This window comes from Oncorhynchus kisutch, linkage group LG1 (genome assembly GCF_002021735.2).
Source record: "Oncorhynchus kisutch isolate 150728-3 linkage group LG1, Okis_V2, whole genome shotgun sequence".
Classification (NCBI taxonomy): Eukaryota; Metazoa; Chordata; class Actinopteri; order Salmoniformes; family Salmonidae; genus Oncorhynchus; species Oncorhynchus kisutch.
In genome coordinates this window covers 43,275,162-43,296,159 of record NC_034174.2, presented here as the reverse complement: position 1 = coordinate 43,296,159, position 20,998 = coordinate 43,275,162, and the positions used below count along the sequence as shown (strand labels likewise).

The window sequence follows — 20,998 nt, the reverse complement described above, 5'->3', positions numbered from 1 at the left end:
CTGGTGATACGCTTTTCCCTGATCTAAGAGGGAGAACCAGGAATTACCACCTAAACTGTCCATGATATCTTGGACCCGAGGGATGGGCTGGCGGTCGGGATGTGTCTTTCTGTTCAGGTCTCTGTAATCTATACACAACCGGAGGGTCCCTTCCTTCTTACCAACGCACACGACAGGTGAAGAATATGAAGAGTTTGACTTCCTAACCCAGCCCTGGACTATGAGGTCATAAATGTAACCCTTCATCTCCTGATACAGTGGCCTGGGCACTGACATGTATGTGCGCTTTACTGGTTCAGAGTCCTTTAGAGAAATAGTCATTTTCAATCGTTCAATGCAGCCAATGTCATTGTCTGATCTGGAGAAGGAGTGACACTCTTCTCTAAGCATTTGCCTAACAACCTCTCTCTGTTCTTCGGTTAGGTGAGTTAAATCTACTGGTGGATCCCACTGTTCAGTAGCAGTACATGGGGTTCGAACGCTGGTGTGATTCACTGTGGCTGGGGTGACAGTTTTTTCAAAGACTTGGGCAGGTAACACAGTCATAATGGTTTGTACTGTACCGATTATTGTGCATCCTAGCAGGGCAATGTCGTGGTCAGTGGGGTTAGAGACATCAAGCAGGATAACTGGAAAAACACCTTTCCTGACTCTGACTAGTGTGTCAAAGAACTCAAGGTCGTCTGGCCACTGCGGGTTCAGGTCTGGCTGGAAAAGCATTGTCATGTCATCTTTGAAAGGCTGGGAAGCTACACGGCACTCAATCTGAATGCTACTGTGTTTTGGTACAGCAACCTTCTCTTTCTTGGTTTTCACTGCGTATTCATCTGTCTGTTCTGCGCTAACAGCCTGTATAAAAGCTCTCACCTTGTTTCTATTGAGGCTTGGGAAAGCTGTTTTTACTGTACTGTATCGTTTAGTCTTTTCGGTCATTGTCAGGATGTGCTCGATAACATTGAAACCTATGATTGGATGAGATAGGTGACAGCCTTTCATTACCAGCACCGGGATGATCAGTTCCTTTGTTTGGTCAGTTTCAGAGGCTAGCCGAAAAGTTGTTTCAATCCATCCCAGGTACGGCATTTCAGTCCCATTTGCTGCAGTCAACCTTAGATCATCAGGTGAGTCCAGGATTTCTGAAACATCTCTCAGCCTTGCGTTTGGGAGAGATTCCTCTTTCCATCGTTCATCAATGACCGATACCTGAGAGCCTGTGTCCCATAGAGCTTGGAGGTGGTGGCGATTCAGGTGACACTCAATAAGGCACTGTCTGCCGACTAGCGAGGTGACCTTACAGGGGTGGCAACCTTGAGCTAGGGATGGTAAGGAGTGGGCAGTTTCCTCTGTGAGGGAAAACCTTTCACTATTAGAGTCAATTTTCAGGTGAGTGCATTTTTCCTTATGTTTAGTCCAATGTTGGTTTTGACATACTTTGGAACAGTACAGTGTCTCTTTACATGATGAACATTGTTTCAGGTTCTCAAATGAATCTTCTCTGGCACAATTTGCACATTTCTGGGACTTTTTGGTAGCTACGGTTAACACAACCATGCAACTTCTGACACAAATCAGCTACTTTGACCACTTTGCCTTTCTCCCCCCAAAATGTGCACTTTCCCAACAAGTTAGACAAAATGTTCTATGGTATGACATCTTCATCTCCTTCTCTGCTATTAAAATCAGCATATTCCCCAAAATAACTGCTGTTTTGACCACTCCACAAGACAAAAACTCAGTGTATGAAATCTCTCCTTCTCTATTTTTCAAATCTGAAAACACATTAGGAGTAGTTTCTACCAATCAATAGATAGAGGTGTTTAAGTAACCCTTCAACTGTCATTATAGAAGCATTAAGTCATGTCACAAGCTAGCAAATTCATTTCTTACCAACAACAGCTGCAAATTCAAATAAAACTACATCACATTTTGAAGTGCACTTTCCTTGCTTTGTCCATCAACACTATAATGAATCTAGCAAATAAGTGGTGTGGGTCAGTGTGGAGTATTTATTTAGTTTCATAGCATAAACATTTGTTAGCATGTTTCTCACACTGGCTTTAGCCACGGAGGGAGCGGGTTGCCAAGGCAAGTTTTACCTAGCAACACGTGCCTTCGTGTTGTTTCGGACCGAACAGCTAGCACTAACATTTCTAATGCTTCCTCAGTCGGGACGACCTGAAATGATACAGAGAAGATTTCTAATGCTCACTAGCTTCAGATTTCTAATGCTCACTAGCTTCATCCTCCTCCTCAAGATCATGACCGGTGCTCTAAATAACTCAACTGGCTAGTTTGCCTGTCTGCAAATAAAAGGGCGGACTGTACATTGATCCTGTTGCCCTGATTGGATAGAGCGAAGCAGTCTCCGCTCACTTGCTTCATATTTTGCTCGATAACTTCTCATCACACTTTGTTCAGTTTTCACACGCAACAACTGTAGTTTAGACTCACACCACAACCACATAACTATTGACCACACAACTACTGAACCACCCAACTATTGGCCACAACCACACAACTACTTACCACAACTACTGACCACAACTCAACTACAGACCACTAATACTGAACCACGCAATTACTGACCACAACCACAAAACTACTGACCACAACCACACACCTACTTACCAAAACTACTGACCACAGCTAATGACCACAACCACAAAACTACTGACCACAACAGAACACAACTACTGACTACAACTACTGGCCACAACTATTGAACCACACAACTACTGAACCAAAACTACTGACCACACCTACTCACCACAACCAGGCTATACTAACTTCCACAACAGAACACAACAACTGACCACAACTATTGACTACAACTACTGACCACAACCACACAACTAGTAAACACAACCACAAAACTACAGACCACAACAGAACACAACTACTGACCACAACAGAAAACAACTACTGACCACAACTATTGACCACAAATACTGAACCACACAACTACTTACTAAAACTACTGACCACACCTACTGACCACAACCAGGCTATCCTAACTTTTCATCTACCTAGTTTTTCAACTATAACCAGACACCACCATTACTAATGCTACTATAAGGTATTTTAAAACCATACATTCTTTAAAACAAGCTAGCAAACAGACCAATGTACTCTTCAGTGACCACTGTTATCCCTAAAGAGTTGATTTATTAGATAGAACTACAGTTAGCTGTCAATAGGTCTACATACAAACCTATTCTACATACTTCTTCAACTACCACAAAAATATGTTTAAAGATCTGCCCTTACTAGATGCATAATCATATTTCTCTCCCCAAATACTAGCATAATAAGTTCTAAATTATTCGATCATCATTCAACTAAAATCAAACTTCATTTATACTGTACGTTTTACAAAAGTATGTTGTGAATCTATTTATCTGAAACCCACAGCATGAATGATTCAGAATTGCTTTGCTTTCCTAAGAGTGTTGTCCACATGATCCTGCTTTTCATTTCCATCTTCTGACAGAAAATGGCTTTGTCCTATGTGTTTCTTCTTTTAGTTTTTACACGCAGGAATTGTAGTTTCGACATTTTTCTGATCCAACTGCCCCACAATCCAAACTAATAAGATTGATAAAGTAGTCTATCAAAGTGAATCAGACCAATTATTTTACTACATTTCATTTTGCCTATATGTAACTGCTTTGCTTTAAATAGTAAAGTAACATTTTTTTTAAAAAATACTACCACAAAAATACTTTTAAATAGTTAACCTCTTGAACCTCTGGGGGCAGTATTTCATTTTTGGATGAAAAACGTTCACGTTTTAAACAAGATATTTTGTCACGAAAAGATGCTCGACTATGCATATAATTGACAGCTTTGGAAAGAAAACACTGACGTTTCCAAAACTGCAAAGATATTGTCTGTGAGTGCCACAGAACTAATGCTACAGGCGAAACCAAGAAATTTCATACAGGAAGTGAGCCAGATTTTTGAGGCGCTGTGTTCCAATGTCTCCTTATATGGCTGTGAATGCGCAAGGAGAGAGCCTACACTTTCTGTCGTTTCCCCAAGGTGTTTGCAGCATTGTGACGTATTTGTAGGCATATCATTGGAAAATTGACCATAAGAGACTACATTTACCAGGTGTCCGCTCGGTGTCCTCCGTCGAAACTATTGCGTAATCTCCAGGTGCGTGCATGTTTCCATTTTGAACAGAGGAGAAACCAAACTGCCACGAGTGACTTATCATCGAATAGATATGTGAAAAACACTGAGGATAGATTCTAAACAACGTTTGCCATGTTTCTGTCGATATTATGGAGTTAATTTGGAAAAAAGTTTGCGTTGTAATGACTGAATTTTCTGTTTTTTTTCTCAGCCAAACGTGATGAACAAAACGGAGCGATTTCTCCTACACAAATAATCTTTTTGGAAAAACTGAACATTTGCTATCTAACTGAGAGTCTCCTCATTGAAAACATCCGAAGTTCTTCAAAGGTAAATGATTTTATTTGAATGCTTTTCTTGTTTTTGTGAAAATGTTGCCTGCTGAATACTAGGCTTAATGCTATGCTAGCTATCAATACTCTTACACAAATGCTTGTGTAGCTATGGTTGAAAAGCATTTTTTTTAAATCTGAGATGACAGTGTTGTTAACAAAAGGCTAAGCTTGTGAGCCAATATATTTATTTCATTTCATTTGCGATTTTCATGAATAGTTAACGTTGCATTATGGTAATGAGCTTGAGGCTATAATTACGCTCCCGGATACGGATTGCTCGTCACAACAGGTTAAAGCAAGTCCCACCAATTGTACTTCATGTACAATCTACACTAAACAAAAATATAAACGCAACATGTACAAAGGTCCATGATCTGAAATAATAAATCCCAGAAATGTTCCATACGCACAAAAAGTTTATTTATCTCAAATGTTGTGCACAAATGTGTTTACATCACTGTCAGTGAGCATTTATATTTTGCCAAGATAATCCATCCATCTGACAGGTATGGCATATGAAGAAGCTGATTCAACAGCATGATCATTACACAGGTGCACATTGTGCTGGGGACAATAAAAGGCCACTCTAAAATGTGCAGTTTTGTCACACAACACAATGTTACAGATGTCTCAAGTTTTGAGGGAGTGTTCAATTGGCATGTTGACTGCAGGAATGTCCACCAGAGCTGTTACCAGAGAATTTAATGTTAATTTCTCTACCATAAGCTGCCTCCAACATTGTTTTAGGGAATTCGTCAGTACGTCCAACCAGCCTCACATCTGCAGACCATGTGTATGGTGTCGTGTGGGCGACAAGTTTGCTGATGTTAGCGTTGTGAACAGAGTGTCCCATGGTGGTGGTGGGGTTACGGTATGGGCAGGCATAAACTACGCACAACGAATACACAATAGAATTTTATCGATGGCAAATTGAATGCACAGAAATACCATGACGAGATCCTGAGGCCCATTTTTTTTAAGGTATCTGTGACCAACAGATGCATATCTGTATTCCCAGTCATGTGAAATCCATAGATTAGGGCTTACATTTTTTTATTTCAAATGACTGATTTCCTCATATGAAGTACAACTCAGTGAAATCTTTGAAATTGTTGCATGTTGCGTTTTTACTTTTGTTCAGTATAGTCACCAAATGGTTGTAGGTTCTACAAATAAACGCCCCAAATGGTTGTAGGTTCTACAAAAACCTTACACTTTCTACCAGGTAGATACTTCTAGAATAAGGTGTGTGTGGAGAGGGTGGGCAATAGTTTGGAAACAACAACACTGCATAAAGGTTTGATTGACTTTGGCCCTCAGGCTAGAGGGTGTGTTAAGAAGGGGGTGCATGTTCAGAACTGTGTGCTACGTTAAATGAAACAGAAACTGTAATTTACTGAACGGACAATTGAAAAATGTTGTGACTATGGTGGCCCCAAGGGCGAATATCGTATGGTGTGGTATTTCAAATGGTCACACCCATATTGATCAGGCCACACCTTGCCAAACCCACCAAAATGGAGCAAACATACCTCAAATGCTGTGGGCACTGTTTTGGGGAAACGTGTCGTTTAGTACAAAATGTTACGCAACGTAGCAAAACGCCGACGTGAACTAAACTCACCCAGGGTGTATTCCAGTTGAGGGTGTATTAGGTTGTGTTATGTCTCACCTGGGATGGGGATGACGGGGATGTTCTCATTGGCCACCACCCTGGGAGAACTACTGTCCTCCACATAGAAGTGAGCTGTCTGGAAAAACCTCCTGTAGACAGACACAGAGGAGAGGAAATAGTTAACCCAACATAAACATTAGTACACCACAGAAGAGAGGAACATGATGCCGAGTACCATCGGTACCACATCGAAAGAGGCCACATGTATCAGCACAGCTAAATATCCCCATCCTTCGCACTTTAACATTCATTTGCCCAAACATTTTGTGTCCAAACAAAAAATGACCATGTGATTTTGATTTCCAACTTCACAAACATAACTTTATTAAATTGTTGCATATACTAATAGTAATTGCAGCACTCTTTTTGGTGCCTTGTCTGCAGCATGGTGGCCAGGTGTACTTGTTAGAGGGCATGTCGCTAATTGCCATGTCCTATTATCTTTAAATGGGGTGGGGGTTGGGTGATACCACCTCTGTCCAGCAGAGGGGAAATGGATCGTTGTAACCCATTTTGACCACTGTGAGCTAGCTAACACAAAACAGCCTAGAGAGAGTTGACACCCCATCCATGACAGGTTAAAACAGCAGAGTGGTGAAGTGCAATTCCATGGTAACAGAGTGACACGGACTTATATTTCTTTACTTTAAAATGTATGTCAAACAAAAAACAATCATTGTGGGCCTCCCGAGTGGCACAGCGGACTGAGGCACTGCATCACAGTGCTTGAGGTGTCACTACAGATCCGGGTTTGATCCCAGGCTTGTCACAGCGGACCGTGACTGCGGCGGCGCACAATTGGCCCTGCGTCATCCGGGTTAGGGGAGGATTTGGCCGGCCGGGATTTCCTTGTTAATTTCCGCTCTAGCGACTCCTTGTAGTGGGCCAGTTGCCTGCAAGCTGACTTTGGTTGCCAGCTGGACAGTGTTTTGTCCGACAGATTGGTGAGGCTGGCTTCCGGGTTAGGCGAACAATGTGTCAAGAAGCAGTGTGGCTTGGCATGGTTGTGTTTCAGAGGACACTTGGCTCTCGACCTTTGTATCTCCCGAGTCTTGTCAGTTACAGTCTTGTCCCATCGCTGCAACTCCCGTACGGACTCAGGAGAGGCGAAGGTCGAGCGCCGTGCATCCCCCTAAACACGACCCAGCCAAGTCACAAAGCTTCTTGACACAATGCCTGCTTTACCCAGAAGCCAGTCGCACACCTGGCGACCATGTCAGCATGCATGCGCCCTGCCCGCCACAGGAGTCGCTAGAGCACGATGGGACAAGGACATCCCGGTTTATGGTTGACCCAGCTTATTGGCCATTAGACAATCTACATTTCTCAACAAGTTCAAAGCATGTGAATACTGACATTTCCGACTTCACAACTGGTAATTACCATCTTCCCACTTGGTTATGAATGCAGCATACCCTTATGGCTTCAGTTAACCCTTCATTTGAGTTGCATACTCTGTTCTGCTTTGTAGATCTGTTTTTACATTTAACTTTTATTTTGATTTATTTACAGACCTTATAGTTCTCTTTTTGTGCAATATGGTTTTAGATTTCTCTTACTTTGTAAACCACATCAAGTTTAGGAAAATAAACCGCCTAATAATTGCATTCCACCCAACTCAGATGTCTCTCGTTGACTGCTTGGTCCGTCCCTTACACAGTTCTCATTGTAATTACATAATTACAACCTGTTTTTACCCCTGTGAGTTATCTAACACAAAACAGCACAGAGAGAGTTAACACTCCATCAATGACAGGTTAAAACATCTTCATTCAGCTCCCGAGTGGCGCAGTGGTCTAAGGCACTCAAGCATTGCAGTGCTTGAGGCGTCACTACAACACCAGGTTCGATCCCAGGCTGTGTAACAGCCAGATGTGACCGATGAGACCCATGAGGCGGTGCACAATTGGCCCAGCGTCGTCCGGGTTAGGGGAGGGTTTGGCCTGGCCGGGATTTCCTTGTCCCATCGTGCTCCTTGTGGTGGGCTGGGCGCCTGCAAGCTGACCAATCATTGCAAAGTTAAACACACCAAGGACTACTTTTGAACAATTTCCATGGACATTTTTTACAAAACACATTTAATTGAAGAACAGTGCAGATGCAAAGTTTGGTAAAATAATGAGGGTTTGTGCTGTTTGTGCCTTCAGTCTGTTACCAAACTTTGCATCTCTACTGTTCTTCAAGTAAATGTGTTTTGTAAAAATGTGGAACTGCCCTGAATATAATTACACCGACAGAGCTGGCAGATACACTACACCTGAAAGCCCCAGAGTGGTTAGAACCAGCCCTAAATACAAACCTGCTGATGTCACACAATTATGACTCAGTACATGACAACCACCAGACACAACAACACCCTGCTATTACAGGGGGAAAAGTACACACGCACGCAAACTACCTCCTGTAAAGACACACAGTGAGCTGACCATTAGGAACAGGTAAGCAACAACACTGACCCCGGGACAAACACCATGCTACATTTAGCCCTGGCCCCTGAGTCACACTGCCGGACGACAGGCAAGGCACAGCAGAGACTAAATACAGCAGGACTATATACAGCCCTGGCAGCCTCTCTGCCTCCAACATGTACACACAAGCACGATCCCTCAATGACTAGCCAGTCGCTAGCCTTGAGAAGTTGTTCTAAAGTATTTCTCTGAAGCTTGCATTTTGTCCGTTTTTTCAAATGTCACCCAACATATTCTGTCTAGCAGCTTGAGAGAGAGGGGAAGACAGACAGCAAGGAAAAAAGGAGTGCTGCAGTAGTAGTAGGAGTCCCTCTCTAACCTCACAGAGCCTTCACCTGCACTCACACAGAATCAAGTCAATTCCATATACACCAGCTTTTCCCATCTGGGTTCCTCCTACCAGTTTGTCTACTGATGTTCCCCTACCAGTTTGTCTACTGATGTTCCCCTACCAGTATGTCTACTGATGTTCCTCTACCTACCGGTACTTGATGCAGAGGAGAGAGCAGATGCTGGTCATTCTGGTCGAGAGAGAGGAGGAAAAGAAAACAGGAGTGTGGCCTAATGGCATTTGCAGAAGGAGAGGAAGGGAGCGAGGAAGAGAGAGAGGGAGAGAAAGCGAGTGTGAGTGAGTGAGTGGGAGAGAAAGACAGAGAGAGAGTTGAATTGAGAGGGAAAGAAAGAGAGAAAGAGAGAGAGACTGAATAAATGAGGGGAGGGTCTCCCCTAGCTTGCGTCATACCCTTGTCCCCCTCAATCCCTGCCCCCCTGGCCAATTACTCCCTGAGGGGGAATGTATGGTGTGGCGAGCTAACTAACCAGCCTCTCAATACCACCTCGCCTTACACCGGGGGAGGGGGGAACCCCACCAGAGAAATAGAAAGGGGGATGGATGGAACGAGGGAGGGAGGGATAGAACTGGAAGAATGTCTCACTGGACTCTCAACGCTTCCCATACTTGAGGAAGAGGGCCGCCATTCAAAAATAGATAGAGTAGGATGGAAGGAAGTCATGGTAGAAGGATGAGTCTTTTTCATTGGACTAAATTATCCGCCAGCCCAAACAGCCTGGTCCACCTCTTTCCCTAGCAACCCCTGACTCAGAGTGGTTACTGAGAATCACTCTGCCCTACCGGAGTTAAATATAGATGTATTGTTTACCCCGTTAAACCTCTGTGAAACATCTGTGAGATCCCTCCAACTAGGACCATATCCTCAAGCTAAACAGATGGAGCCCTCCCCTTTAATAGCAAATACTGTCTTTTGACACACAACTCAGATCACGAAGACGAATACAAACATCAAATCGAGTGTCGAGGTGAAATAAATGTCATCTAATCAGTGATCACATCATATTCGCTGTAGTAAAAAGAGATATAAAGTGATGCTGAGCTAATGACGACCATGTAGGCATTTCGCCAATTATGAATAGCTATAGTGTTCTGAAAAATCTATTTCAATCTCCTCCATTGCATGGTCTCCTTCCCTTCTGACCGAGCAGGGATGGGGGAGTGAAAGGGATGAGAGGAGAGGAAGGAGAGAGTGAACGGGTCGAGCTGGTCTTTCATCAGATCCTGTTCCCTCAGGGGAGAAAGCCATTGTCTGGGAGGTGTCAGCTCTCGTCACCACCACAGCCCAGAGAGGGAGACAGACAGACTTTCACTGTCACATCCCACACACTCCCCCTGCTACTCTCCCTCTCCCATCACATACCACCCCGGCACTCATTCACTAAATCTATCACTCACTCACAGATGTATTAATTACTATTCCATGGAGCTGATCATCCTCTATTTTCCTCATTCCAACATTCACATCATTGGCTCTCTCTCTCACGCACTCTCACAATGGCATCACCAGTACCAGTGAGAGGGAGCCATAGTTACACATTGAACTCAGAAAGCACATCAACCTTACATTTCCATCGTTAAAAAAAAAATCATAAAATCCGGCCAAGCTTTTGCTCCTATGAAACATCTCAAGGCAGAGCGGGTGTATAAATGAATCAAGCATAATACACGGAGCTCAAGTAATGATCCATTGTGCTGTATAGTGTATTAGGCTGCAGTAGGCAGCACATGTAGCCAGTCGTTAGCCTGTCCTATGTAATTACTGGGGTTGAGAAAGAAAGTGGTGTGTGTGTGTGTGTGTGCGTGTGGTTGGCATCACACTGCAGATGAACACACAGCTGGGCCCCCTCCCGGCACCATGGCCCCTGTGGGCTGGCCCCCCTGCAGAGATGAGCGTGATAGGGAAGGGGGAGGAGAGAGGTATGAGGAATGGAGGGAGGGAGGAGAAAGGGAGGATGAGAGGGAGGGCTGCCAAAAAAAAGCAGTCGTCCTCCACCAAGTATGTTCCCGGGGGCCAGAAGCGTGCGGATGCGCACTCGCCCAGGAAAGTAGATGTCCCCGGTGCGCAAGAGGACAGGTCACCCCACTCCGAACAGGAGTGCGTGTCTGTGCGGACCACTAGGGCCAGTGTGATTAGGTAAAGGAGAGAGAGGAGGGCTATCTGTTTTTGTGACAGAGTTGTAGAGGAATTAATTGACAGCTGTGACTGAGCAGAGCAGTGGGGATGAGGAGATAAAAGGGACCCCTGATCACTTGGAGTGGAGGACAACATGGTGCAACTCAATCTTCTGCCCTGAGAAGGCTTTCATTGTCTTATAGTGGCAAACCAGACAAATGTTAAAGACACAGTTGTTCTGAGCTCATTAAGCAAGGTTGGTTGAGAGAGACACTACCACCCACCCACCCACCCACCCACCCACCCACCCACCCACACACACACACACACAGTAATAATATAATATCTTACCTCCAGTAGACCAGGACAGCCAGTAGCATGATGAGGCAGAGCAGAGTGAGCGCAGAGACCACCACCAGTGGGAGGATCCACTCCATCCTGCCCACCCCGGGGTGAGGGCTGCGGGTCATGTTGGACACACTGGTCCTGTCTGGAGGGGTGGGGGTGGAGGGATGGAGGTGGAGACTTACAAACAAAACACTTCAACACATTTACATACAAAACACTTTAAAGCTTGAATCCTTAATCGAAACAAAAACAAAGTGGACACCCCGCCTCTGTTTTGGTAAAAAGCTGAGGGATTGGCCTGGAGAATATAACTCTCAAATACATAGACATAGCTATGGGTGCAAGGACTGACCATCCATGATATCAACATGATAGCTTTTACCATGTTTTGAGGCTAGAGGGTGTTTGTTTACACTTACCTTGGTGACAAACATTGGAGTACATCAAGCATATATTGTGGGTTCTGTTGGGGTATGACAGAACTAAACTCATGAGGTATTTGAAGGACCACATGTCAGTCAATAGGAAAAATCCTTGTGCTCTTCGGTAAAATGTCTATTTTGGAGGACATTTCAGTAGAAATGTTGCAGGTAGGGAGGTTCAAGTCCCTAGTGAGACACCAAGGGAGAACAGAGGGGTGTATTGCGAGAGGGAATGGCAGAATTATGATTTATTGGGAAAGATGGGTTGATCTGTGGCTATCTGAAGGGGAATTGATGAGTGTTGGAATAATTATACATACACAAATGTACACTAAAATGTTTGAGGTCCTCCATTCAGGGATGAGGGTGGGATGTTTTGCGTTTCTTATTTATGTTTTGTGGTTTGGTTTCATGCGGTGTGTGCTGGCCCTGGTAGTTATGGGTGCGCATGGGCCTCCCAAGTGGCAGAGCAGTCTAAGTTGTCCGGGCCAGGGGAGGGTTTGGCTGGCCGGGATTTCCTTGTCCCATCTCGCTCTAGTGACTCCATTGCGGCGGGCCGGGCACCTGCAAGCTGACCTCGATCGCCAGCTGTACGGTGTTTCCTCTGACACATTGGTGCGGATGGCTTCCGGGTTAAGCAAGGAAGAAGCAGTGCGGCTTGGCAAGGCCGTGTTTTGGAGGACGCATGGCTCTCTATCTTGGTAAGTAACTCCTGTGTATATTTGGCCTTGTGTTTAAGATTATTGTTCTGATGAAAGTTGAATTTGTCTCCCAGTACCTCTAGGATTTTGCCTGTGTTTAGCTCTATTCCGGGTTTTTTTATCCGAAAAAATTACCAATGAGAAGCATACCCATAACATAATGCAGCCACCACCATGCTTGAAAATATGAAGAGTGGTACTCAGTGGTGTGTTGTGTTGGATTTGCCCCAAACATAAAGCTTTGTATTCAGGGCATAAAGTGCATTTCTTTGCCACATTTTTGCAGTTTTACTTTAGCGCCTTTTTGCAAACAGGATCCGAGTTTTGGAATATTTGTATTCTTTACATTCACTCTGTCATTTAGGTTCGTATTGTGGAGTAACTATAATGTTGTTGATCCATCCTCAGTTTTCTCACAATACAGCCATTAATCTTTGTGACTGTTTTAAAGTAAAAACATTTTTTTAAATAATAATAATAACTCGTATTTATAAGTTATATTCTTCAAGAATCAATGGGTACATACTGTATATATATATATTGTTAAATCCCAAAATCATAATTAAGTCCAAAAATGGTTGTAGTAATTAAGGATTTTAGCTTTAACACACATACCAATTCAATACATAAATAACACTATAACACACAAAACACAAATCCACCTGAGATTATTCAGACTATTTGGGCCACTCCGGGATACCTCAGCCATCAAACAACCAGTTCCACTTGAGGACAAAAAATGAGTTCAGCTCTACTTAAAAAAAAATATATATATATATAATCTATATTTATACATTTACAGACAATTTGAGTGAGTCGGACTCATCAGGAGGGTAAAGTGACTATGTTTACCATTCAGGCCGGGGGCACGACTCAACTAAATGGATCCGTTAATTCAGAAGGAATAAGGAAATGTATGATGGAGCATCCACAAACACATTGTTATTCATAAAACAAGTACTCTGGTTACTACGTTCTCTGTTTTCTCCCTGGCAGGAAGTCAGGCAAGCAGGCAGTTTGTTCTTGAAATATGCCTCAGAGAATGTCCCAAACTAATGGCCCCCAGGCTAGGTAATGGCCCCTCAGGCTGTAGAATAGTTCCATTACTTTCTCTAGGGCTCTCTGGGTGGTATTATGGTAGCACTCAGAAATTGAGCTATTTATCTCTGGCTATAATATAGCATTGCCACATACTGAAGCAGGAGCTGATTCCAAGGCTAATGTTTCAAATGTGCCCCTGCCTGTCTCATATTTACTGTTGATATGCACATCTATAATAACACAGACAGTTTAATATGACAAGCTGCAGAAGGGAGAAGTGGGATCCAGAAAACTAAAATGACATTATACAGGTCTAAATATGGTGAAGAATATCTCAAGTGCTAAAAAGAGGATTATAAACTTGGTGGTTCGAGCTCTGAATGCTGATTGGCTGACAGCCATGGTATTTCAGACCGTATACCACAGGTATGACAAAACATGTATTTTTACTGCTCTAATTACATTGGTAACCAGTTTATAATAGCAATAAGGCACCTCAGGGGTTGGTGATATATTTTCAATATACCACGGCTAAGAGCTGTATTCCAGGCACTCTGCTTTGCTTCGTGCAAATAACTGCCCTTAGCAGTGGTATATTGGCCATATACCACTCCCCCCTTATTGCTTAAATCTGCCCCTTGTTCCAAAGATTGGGCTATACAGAGAGTTCTACTCACCAGTGTGGACAGAGAAAGGCCAAAGGCTCTTCTCTTCCCCACTAGTCTTTGGGGAGCGTGTTGGGCTCTGGGGAATCTGTATCTCTCTCTCTTCTGTGTCATTCTTTGGCTCCACAGTGGGCCCTGTGTTACTGTCCACTCTGACCAGTTGGTCCTCCCCTCCACTTATTGGCACTGTGGTGCTGTTAGCAACAGGCTCTCCTTGCCCCTGTCCTTTCTCTTTGGCTGTGGCTGTGGGGGTGAGGGCGGAAATGGGCTCTTTGACCACAGTGTTATTTAGATGCATCTCCACCTCATCAGGCGTTGTCTTGTTATTCTTCTTCCTCCTCCTGTCGTCTTCCCCTTCATCCTCCTCTCCCTCTCCCTCCTCCGCCTCGTTCTCCCTGTCCACCCCCGCCTCTTTCTCCTCAGTGGGGGTGTCCGTGTCAGAACCACCCTGAGGGGCTGTGGGGGGCTCGGTGGAGGCCTGGGGCTGGGCAGGCTGGCGGCTGGGACCCGGGCCGGGGTTAGACCCAGGGCTGGCTGCAGGGGCCTGGGTGGGCCAGAGAGAGCCAGGCAGGGAGGAGATGACCCCTCCGCTGAAGCCCAGGCCGGCCAGAAGGGTGCTGGTTACCACCGATGCTACCGTGGCCTGACTGCCGCTGGACGAGGGGCCCATGCCCCCTGTAGCCATAGAGACGAAGGAGAAGGGGAGGCCAGAGGAGGTCCAGGTAGAGGATCCGGAGCTTATGGGAGCCATGTCTGCCGAGGAGGCTGGGGAGACAGTGGGCTGGGGGAAGGGAGGGAGAGACACAGAGAGCATGAGAGACAGAGACACACAGAGAGAGAGGGATACAGAGAGCGAGAGAGAGAGAGAGAGAGAGAGAGAGAGAGAGAGAGAGAGAGAGAAAGATAGTCAGTATCACATCATATCAAATCATGCTGGCACATCACAAAATAAATGACTATGTCGCCATCGTCTGGACAACACAAATGATGTCCACTTCCCTCACCATTCCAGTTTTCACTATCCGTGTTCCCTCAAATATCCTGGTGGTGTTAGCTGGAATAGCAAACAGAGGAAAACCTTAGACATGCATTTGAAACAAAGACAAGTGTCTGCTGTTAGTATTATAGTAACTCTAATCATTTTGAAGGTCAAGATTATTTGGAGGTTAGGATTATGTGACTCCATTCATAGGGCTGTACTGTATACGCTGTGGTATGGTGTGTGGTGTGATTACCTCTGAAGAGCAGTGTCTGGCTGAAGTCACTGCGTAGGTCTCTCTGGCACACCGCCTGGACTCTGAACAGATACAAGATGTCTGGAGACACGTGGGTTATCACCGCCTTCTGTAAATTGATCACAGCGAGAGAGAGAGAGAACGAGAGTCAAGAAGACAGACTGCCACTGAGACCTGTAGATATGGGCCACACTACAGTACATCAAAGGCCTAAGGAAACAATTCACATATGATTTACAATCCGTGAGTGTCAATAACGGCAGCTCACAGCCATGTTAGGGATCTATGGCATCTGCTTTATCCTCACCTAACCCCTACCCCTCTTTGTGTCCTCACGTACCCCTCACTGTCCTTAAGACCGCAAGGCCCTCCGGCGGGTGGTGAAGACGGCCCAGTACCTCACTGGGACCGTGCTCCCAACCATCAAGGACATCTACTCGAAACAGCATCATCAAGGAACCCACACCCCAGCCACAAGCTGTTCACAACCTTACAGTCGGGCAGACAGTATCGGAGCATGAGATCTGATACTAACGGGCTCAGAGACCGTTTCTATCCACAAGCCATTAGACTGCTGAACACTTGAACGGGACTGACCACCTGCTCTGATTCTCCGCACCTTAGCACACATGCACTCACGCGCACACACACACACACACATTCATGCTACACACACACACACATATCACAACTGCTGCTACTAGACTCTAATTATACAGCTCCGTTTATATACTTGACCCCCCTTCCCCAATACACATGTAAAAATTGGACAATAAATTGTGCCTTCCTGTATTATACTTATGCTAAAATGTTTATTCTATTCTACTGAGCCATTTACTTTATGTACGTATTCTTACCTTCTATTATTTCTTAATGTTGTTGCGTTGTGGAGAAGGAAGCACTTCGTTGGACGATGTATACCATGCGTTTTCTGCACATATGACTAATAAAAGCCTGAAAATGAAATGTACCTATCCCTCACTGTCTGATGCAGCAGAAGCCATTCTGGTTCAAGTTAATTCTATTAGAGATGGTCTCCAGAATGGAAGGTTATTGCATTGGCCGAAGGGGAGATGAGAGAATGGGGAAGTGAAACTAAGGGCTTGAGTGGTTTTCAATTGATTCAATTGTGATTGCAGGAAGCCTGCGGGTCCCTGATGTGACCCTGATAAGGGGGTCCGGGTACGGAGATTGAAAATAAAAATGAAAATGAAGTGGGCAGAGAATAGAAAGAGGGGGCTGACGAGAGGGAGGAGAAGGAGGGACTTGGCAAAGGAAGAGAGAGAGAGAGAGATGGTGGTGGTGATTGAGTGTAGCCAAAGAGAGATTGATGTCAAGGAAATGTCTCTCTTCAGACAGCGTCTCTCCTGCTGTGTATGTTTATTTAAATGAAATGATCATTCAAAGCCTCCTCTGTCTGGCCTCATCTCAAAATGTATTTTTAGAGGATGAAAGACATCAGAGTTGGGCGCTTTAGTCTCCATTTGGCACGTCTAAATAATCAACACATCCAAGTAACTAATGTGAGGGCAGGAAATATATCAACAAGCAGACTGCCATGATGTCTTTAAATATAAAAAACATGACTTCACCCAGTTCACAGATTATAGTCACCGTATCAGACTCTCACCGCTCACTGACACTGGAGGGAGTTGAGCCCACCCACACAACCATCACGGTGGGAGTCATCAGTGCAGTGTGTGTGAGACAGGCTTGGAGTGTCTATTTCCAGCCAGGTGACTGTGACCGACTGACAGACACACTCGTTTTTTTTGTGGTCGACCTGAACTGACCAGGACCTATGGGCTATAACTTGGACACGGAGTTGCTCCTGGTCAGATCACAAGATTAGTGAAAAGGCCTGGTCCTGAGTATGGAAGCTGAATAGTTTCTTACCGGGGGAAAACTCTTGTTTTCTTGTAAACTGCAACAGTGTTGTCTATCTGTGTCTCACCATGTTCTGGTCCCCAGTCTTGGTGAAGGTCTTCTCATAGGCCACATCACTCTTCACCCAGCTGTAGGAGACCATGAAGCTGGTGATAGGCGGGTGGTAAACCATTAGCGGGCGCTGCCAGCTCACCACCAGGGCAGTGCCATTCAGCGGCTGGATCTTCATGTTGACCGGGGCACTGCTACAGACTGGTGAGGAAGGGAGAGGGACGGAGGGGGGAAGAATGAGGAGAGGGATGGATTGAGAGAGGAGAGAGGAGAAAAAAGGTAAGCCAATGAGTCATAAGTCACATAAAAACCACCCTGGGTGGAAGAGAATAGAAGAGAGAGAGATATAAGAAGAGGGGAGAGAGAGAGAGAGAGAGAGAGAGAGAGAGAGAGAGAGAGAGATAAGAAGAGAGAGAGAGAGAGAGAGAGAGAGAGAGAGAGAGAGAGAGAGAGAGAGAGAGAGAGAGAGATAGAGATAAGAAGAGAGAGAGAGAGAGATAAGAAGAGCGGAGAGAGAGAGAGATAAGAAGAGGGGAGAGAGAGAAATAAGAAGAGGGGAGAGACAGAGAGAGATAAGAAAAGGGGGGAGAGAGAGATATAAGAAGAGGGGAGAGAGAGAGAGAGAGAGAGAGAGAGAGAGAGAGAGAGAGAGAGAGAGAGAGAGAGAGAGAGAGAGAGAGAGAGACAGAGAGAGAGAGATAAGAAGAGGATAGAAGAGAGAGATAAAATAAGAGGGGAGAGAGAGAGCTATAAGAAGAGGATAGAAGAGAGAGAGAAAGAAGTGGGGAGAGAGAGAGATATAAGAAGAGGGGAGAGAGAGCAATATATATAAGAAGAGGGAGAGAGAGCAATAGATATAAGAAGAGGGGGGAGAGAGAGCAATATATATAAGAAGAGGATAGAAGAGAGAGAGATAAAAGAAGAGGGGAGAGAGAGAGAGAGAGAGAGATGTAAGAAGAGGGGAGAGAGAGAGAGAGAGAGAGATGTAAGAAGAGGGGAGAGAGAGAGAGAGATAAGAAGAGGATTGAAGAGAGAGAGATAAAAGAAGAGGGGAGAGAGAGAGATAAGAGAGATAGAAGAGAGAGAGATAAAAGAAGCAGGGAGAGAGAGAGAGATAAAAGAAGAGCAGAGAGAGAAGTAAGAAGAGGATAGAAGAGAGATTGATAAAAGAAGAGCTGAGAGAGAGAGAGAGATATATATATAAGAAGAGGGGAGAGAGAGATATATATATAAGAAGAGGGCAGAGAGAGAGATATATATATAAGAAGAGGGGAGAGAGAGAGATATATATAAGAAGAGATAGAAGAGAGAGATAAAAGAAGAGCGGAGAGAGAGAGAGAGAGATGTAAGAAGAGGGGAGAGAGAGAGAGAGATGTAAGAAGAGGGGAGAGAGAGAGATATATATAAGAAGAGGGCAGAGAGAGAGATATATATAAGAAGAGGGGAGAGAGAGAGAGATATATAAGAAGAGGATAGAAGAGAGAGATAAAAGAAGAGCGGAGAGAGAGAGAGAGATGTAAGAAGAGCGGAGAGAGAGAAAGAGAGAGAGAGAGAGACAGAGAGAGAGAGATAAGAAGAGGATAGAAGAGAGAGATAAAATAAGAGGGGAGAGAGAGAGCTATAAGAAGAGGATAGAAGAGAGAGAAAAGAAGTGGGGAGAGAGAGAGATATAAGAAGAGGGGAGAGAGAGCAATATATATAAGAAGAGGGGAGAGAGAGCAATAGATATAAGAAGAGGGGGGAGAGAGAGCAATATATATAAGAAGAGGATAGAAGAAGAGAGAGATAAAAGAAGAGGGGAGAAGAGAGAGAGAGAGAGATGTAAGAAGAGGGGAGAGAGAGAGAGAGAGAGCGATGTAAGAAGAGGGGGAGAGAGAGAGAGAGATAAGAAGAGGATTGAAGAGAGAGGATAAAGAAGAGGGGAGAGAGAGAGATAAGAAGAGATAGAGAGAGAGAGAGTAAAAGAAGCAGGGAGAGAGAGAGAGATAAAAGAAGAGCAGAGAGAGAAGTAAGAAGAGGATAGAAGAGAGATTGATAAAAGAAGAGCTTGAGAGAGAGAGAGAGATATATATATATAAGAAGAGGGGAGAGAGAGATATATATATAAGAAGAGGGCAGAGAGAGAGATATATATAAGAAGAGGGAGAGAGAGAGATATATATAGAAGAGGATAGAAGAGAGAGATAAAAGAAGCGGAGAGAGAGAGAGAGATTGTAAGAAGAGGGGAGAGAGAGAGAGAGATGTAAGAAGAGGGGAGAGAGAGAGATTATATATAAGAAGAGGGCATGAGAGAGAGATATATATAAGAAGAGGGGAGAGAGAGAGATATATATAAGAAGAGGATAGAAGAGAGAGATAAAAGAAGAGCGGAGAGAGAGAGAGAGATGTAAGCAGAGCGGAGAGAGAGAAAGAGAGGAGAGATGTAAGAGAGCGGAGAAGAGAGAGAGTGAGAGATGTAAGAAGAGGGAGAGAGAGAGAGAGAGATGTAAGAAGAGCGGAGAGAGAGAGAGAGAGATGTAAGAAGAGCGGAGAGAGAGAGAGTGATGTAAGAAGAGGGGAGAGAGAGAGAGAGATGTAAGAAGAGCGGAGAGAGAGATGTAAGAAGAGGGAGAGAGAGAGAGAGAGATGTAAGAAGAGGGGAGAGAGAGAGAGAGATGTAAGAAGAGGGGAGAGAGAGAGAGAGAGATGTAAGAAGAGGGGAGAGAGAGAGAGAGAGATGTAAGAAGAGGGGAGAGAGATATATATATAAGAAGAAGGATAGAAGAGAGAGATAAAAGAAGAGCGGAGAGAGAGAGAGAGATGTAAGAAGAGGGAGAGAGAGAGAGAGATGTAAGAAGAGGGGAGAGAGAGAGAGAGGATGTAAGAAGAGGGGAGAGAGAGAGAGAGATGTAAGAAGAGGGGAGAGAGAGAGAGAGATGTAAGAAGAGGGGAGAGAGAGAGAGAGAGCGAGGCCTTGCGGGGCTTGTTTTCTTACAAATGAAGCAATGGTGACACCGACAAACCTATTTAGAGTCCAAATAACTGGTCTAAAGTAGTGTCCTATGTAGAGTGCATAGAACTGGTCTAAAGTAGTCCCCTATGTAGAGTGCATAGAACTCTGGTCTAAAGTAGTGTCCTATGTAGAGTGCATAGAACTCTGGTCTAAAGTAGTGTCCTAAGTAGAGTCCATAGAACTCTGGTCTAAAGTAGTGTCCTATGTAGAGTCCATAGTACTGGTCTAAAGTAGTGTCCTATGTAGAGTCCATAGAACTGGTCTAAAGTAGTGTCCTATGTAGAGTCCATAGAACTGGTCTAAAGTAGTGTCCTATGTAGAGTGCATAGAACTCTGGTCTAAAGTAGTGTCCTATGTAGAGTGCATAGAACTCTGGTCTAAAGTAGTGTCCTATGTAGAGTCCATAGAACTGGTCTAAAGTAGTCCCCTATGTAGAGTCCATAGAACTGGTCTAAGTAGTGTCCTATGTAGAGTGCATAGAACTGGTCTAAAGTAGTGTCCTATGTAGAGTCCATAGAACTGGTCTAAAGTAGTGTCCTATGTAGAGTGCATAGAACTGGTCTAAAGTAGTGTCCT

The 20,998-nt window shown here is 44.5% G+C and overlaps 1 protein-coding gene across 1 annotated transcript in view; it reads right to left on the bottom strand.

Annotated features, from left to right (window-relative positions):
* The window catches only part of LOC109893320 (receptor-type tyrosine-protein phosphatase gamma-like), a 270,796-nt gene that overhangs the window by 23,688 nt on the left and 226,110 nt on the right, over nt 1–20,998 (bottom strand). The window contains exons 8-13 of the mRNA XM_031835459.1: nt 17,447–17,686; nt 15,493–15,601; nt 15,262–15,311; nt 14,270–15,038; nt 11,432–11,570; nt 6,145–6,236 (exon numbers count right to left, since the gene is read on the bottom strand). Coding sequence (XP_031691319.1) covers nt 6,145–6,236; nt 11,432–11,570; nt 14,270–15,038; nt 15,262–15,311; nt 15,493–15,601; nt 17,447–17,686 — 1,399 coding nt within the window. The remainder of the gene's footprint in view (nt 1–6,144; nt 6,237–11,431; nt 11,571–14,269; nt 15,039–15,261; nt 15,312–15,492; nt 15,602–17,446; nt 17,687–20,998) is intronic.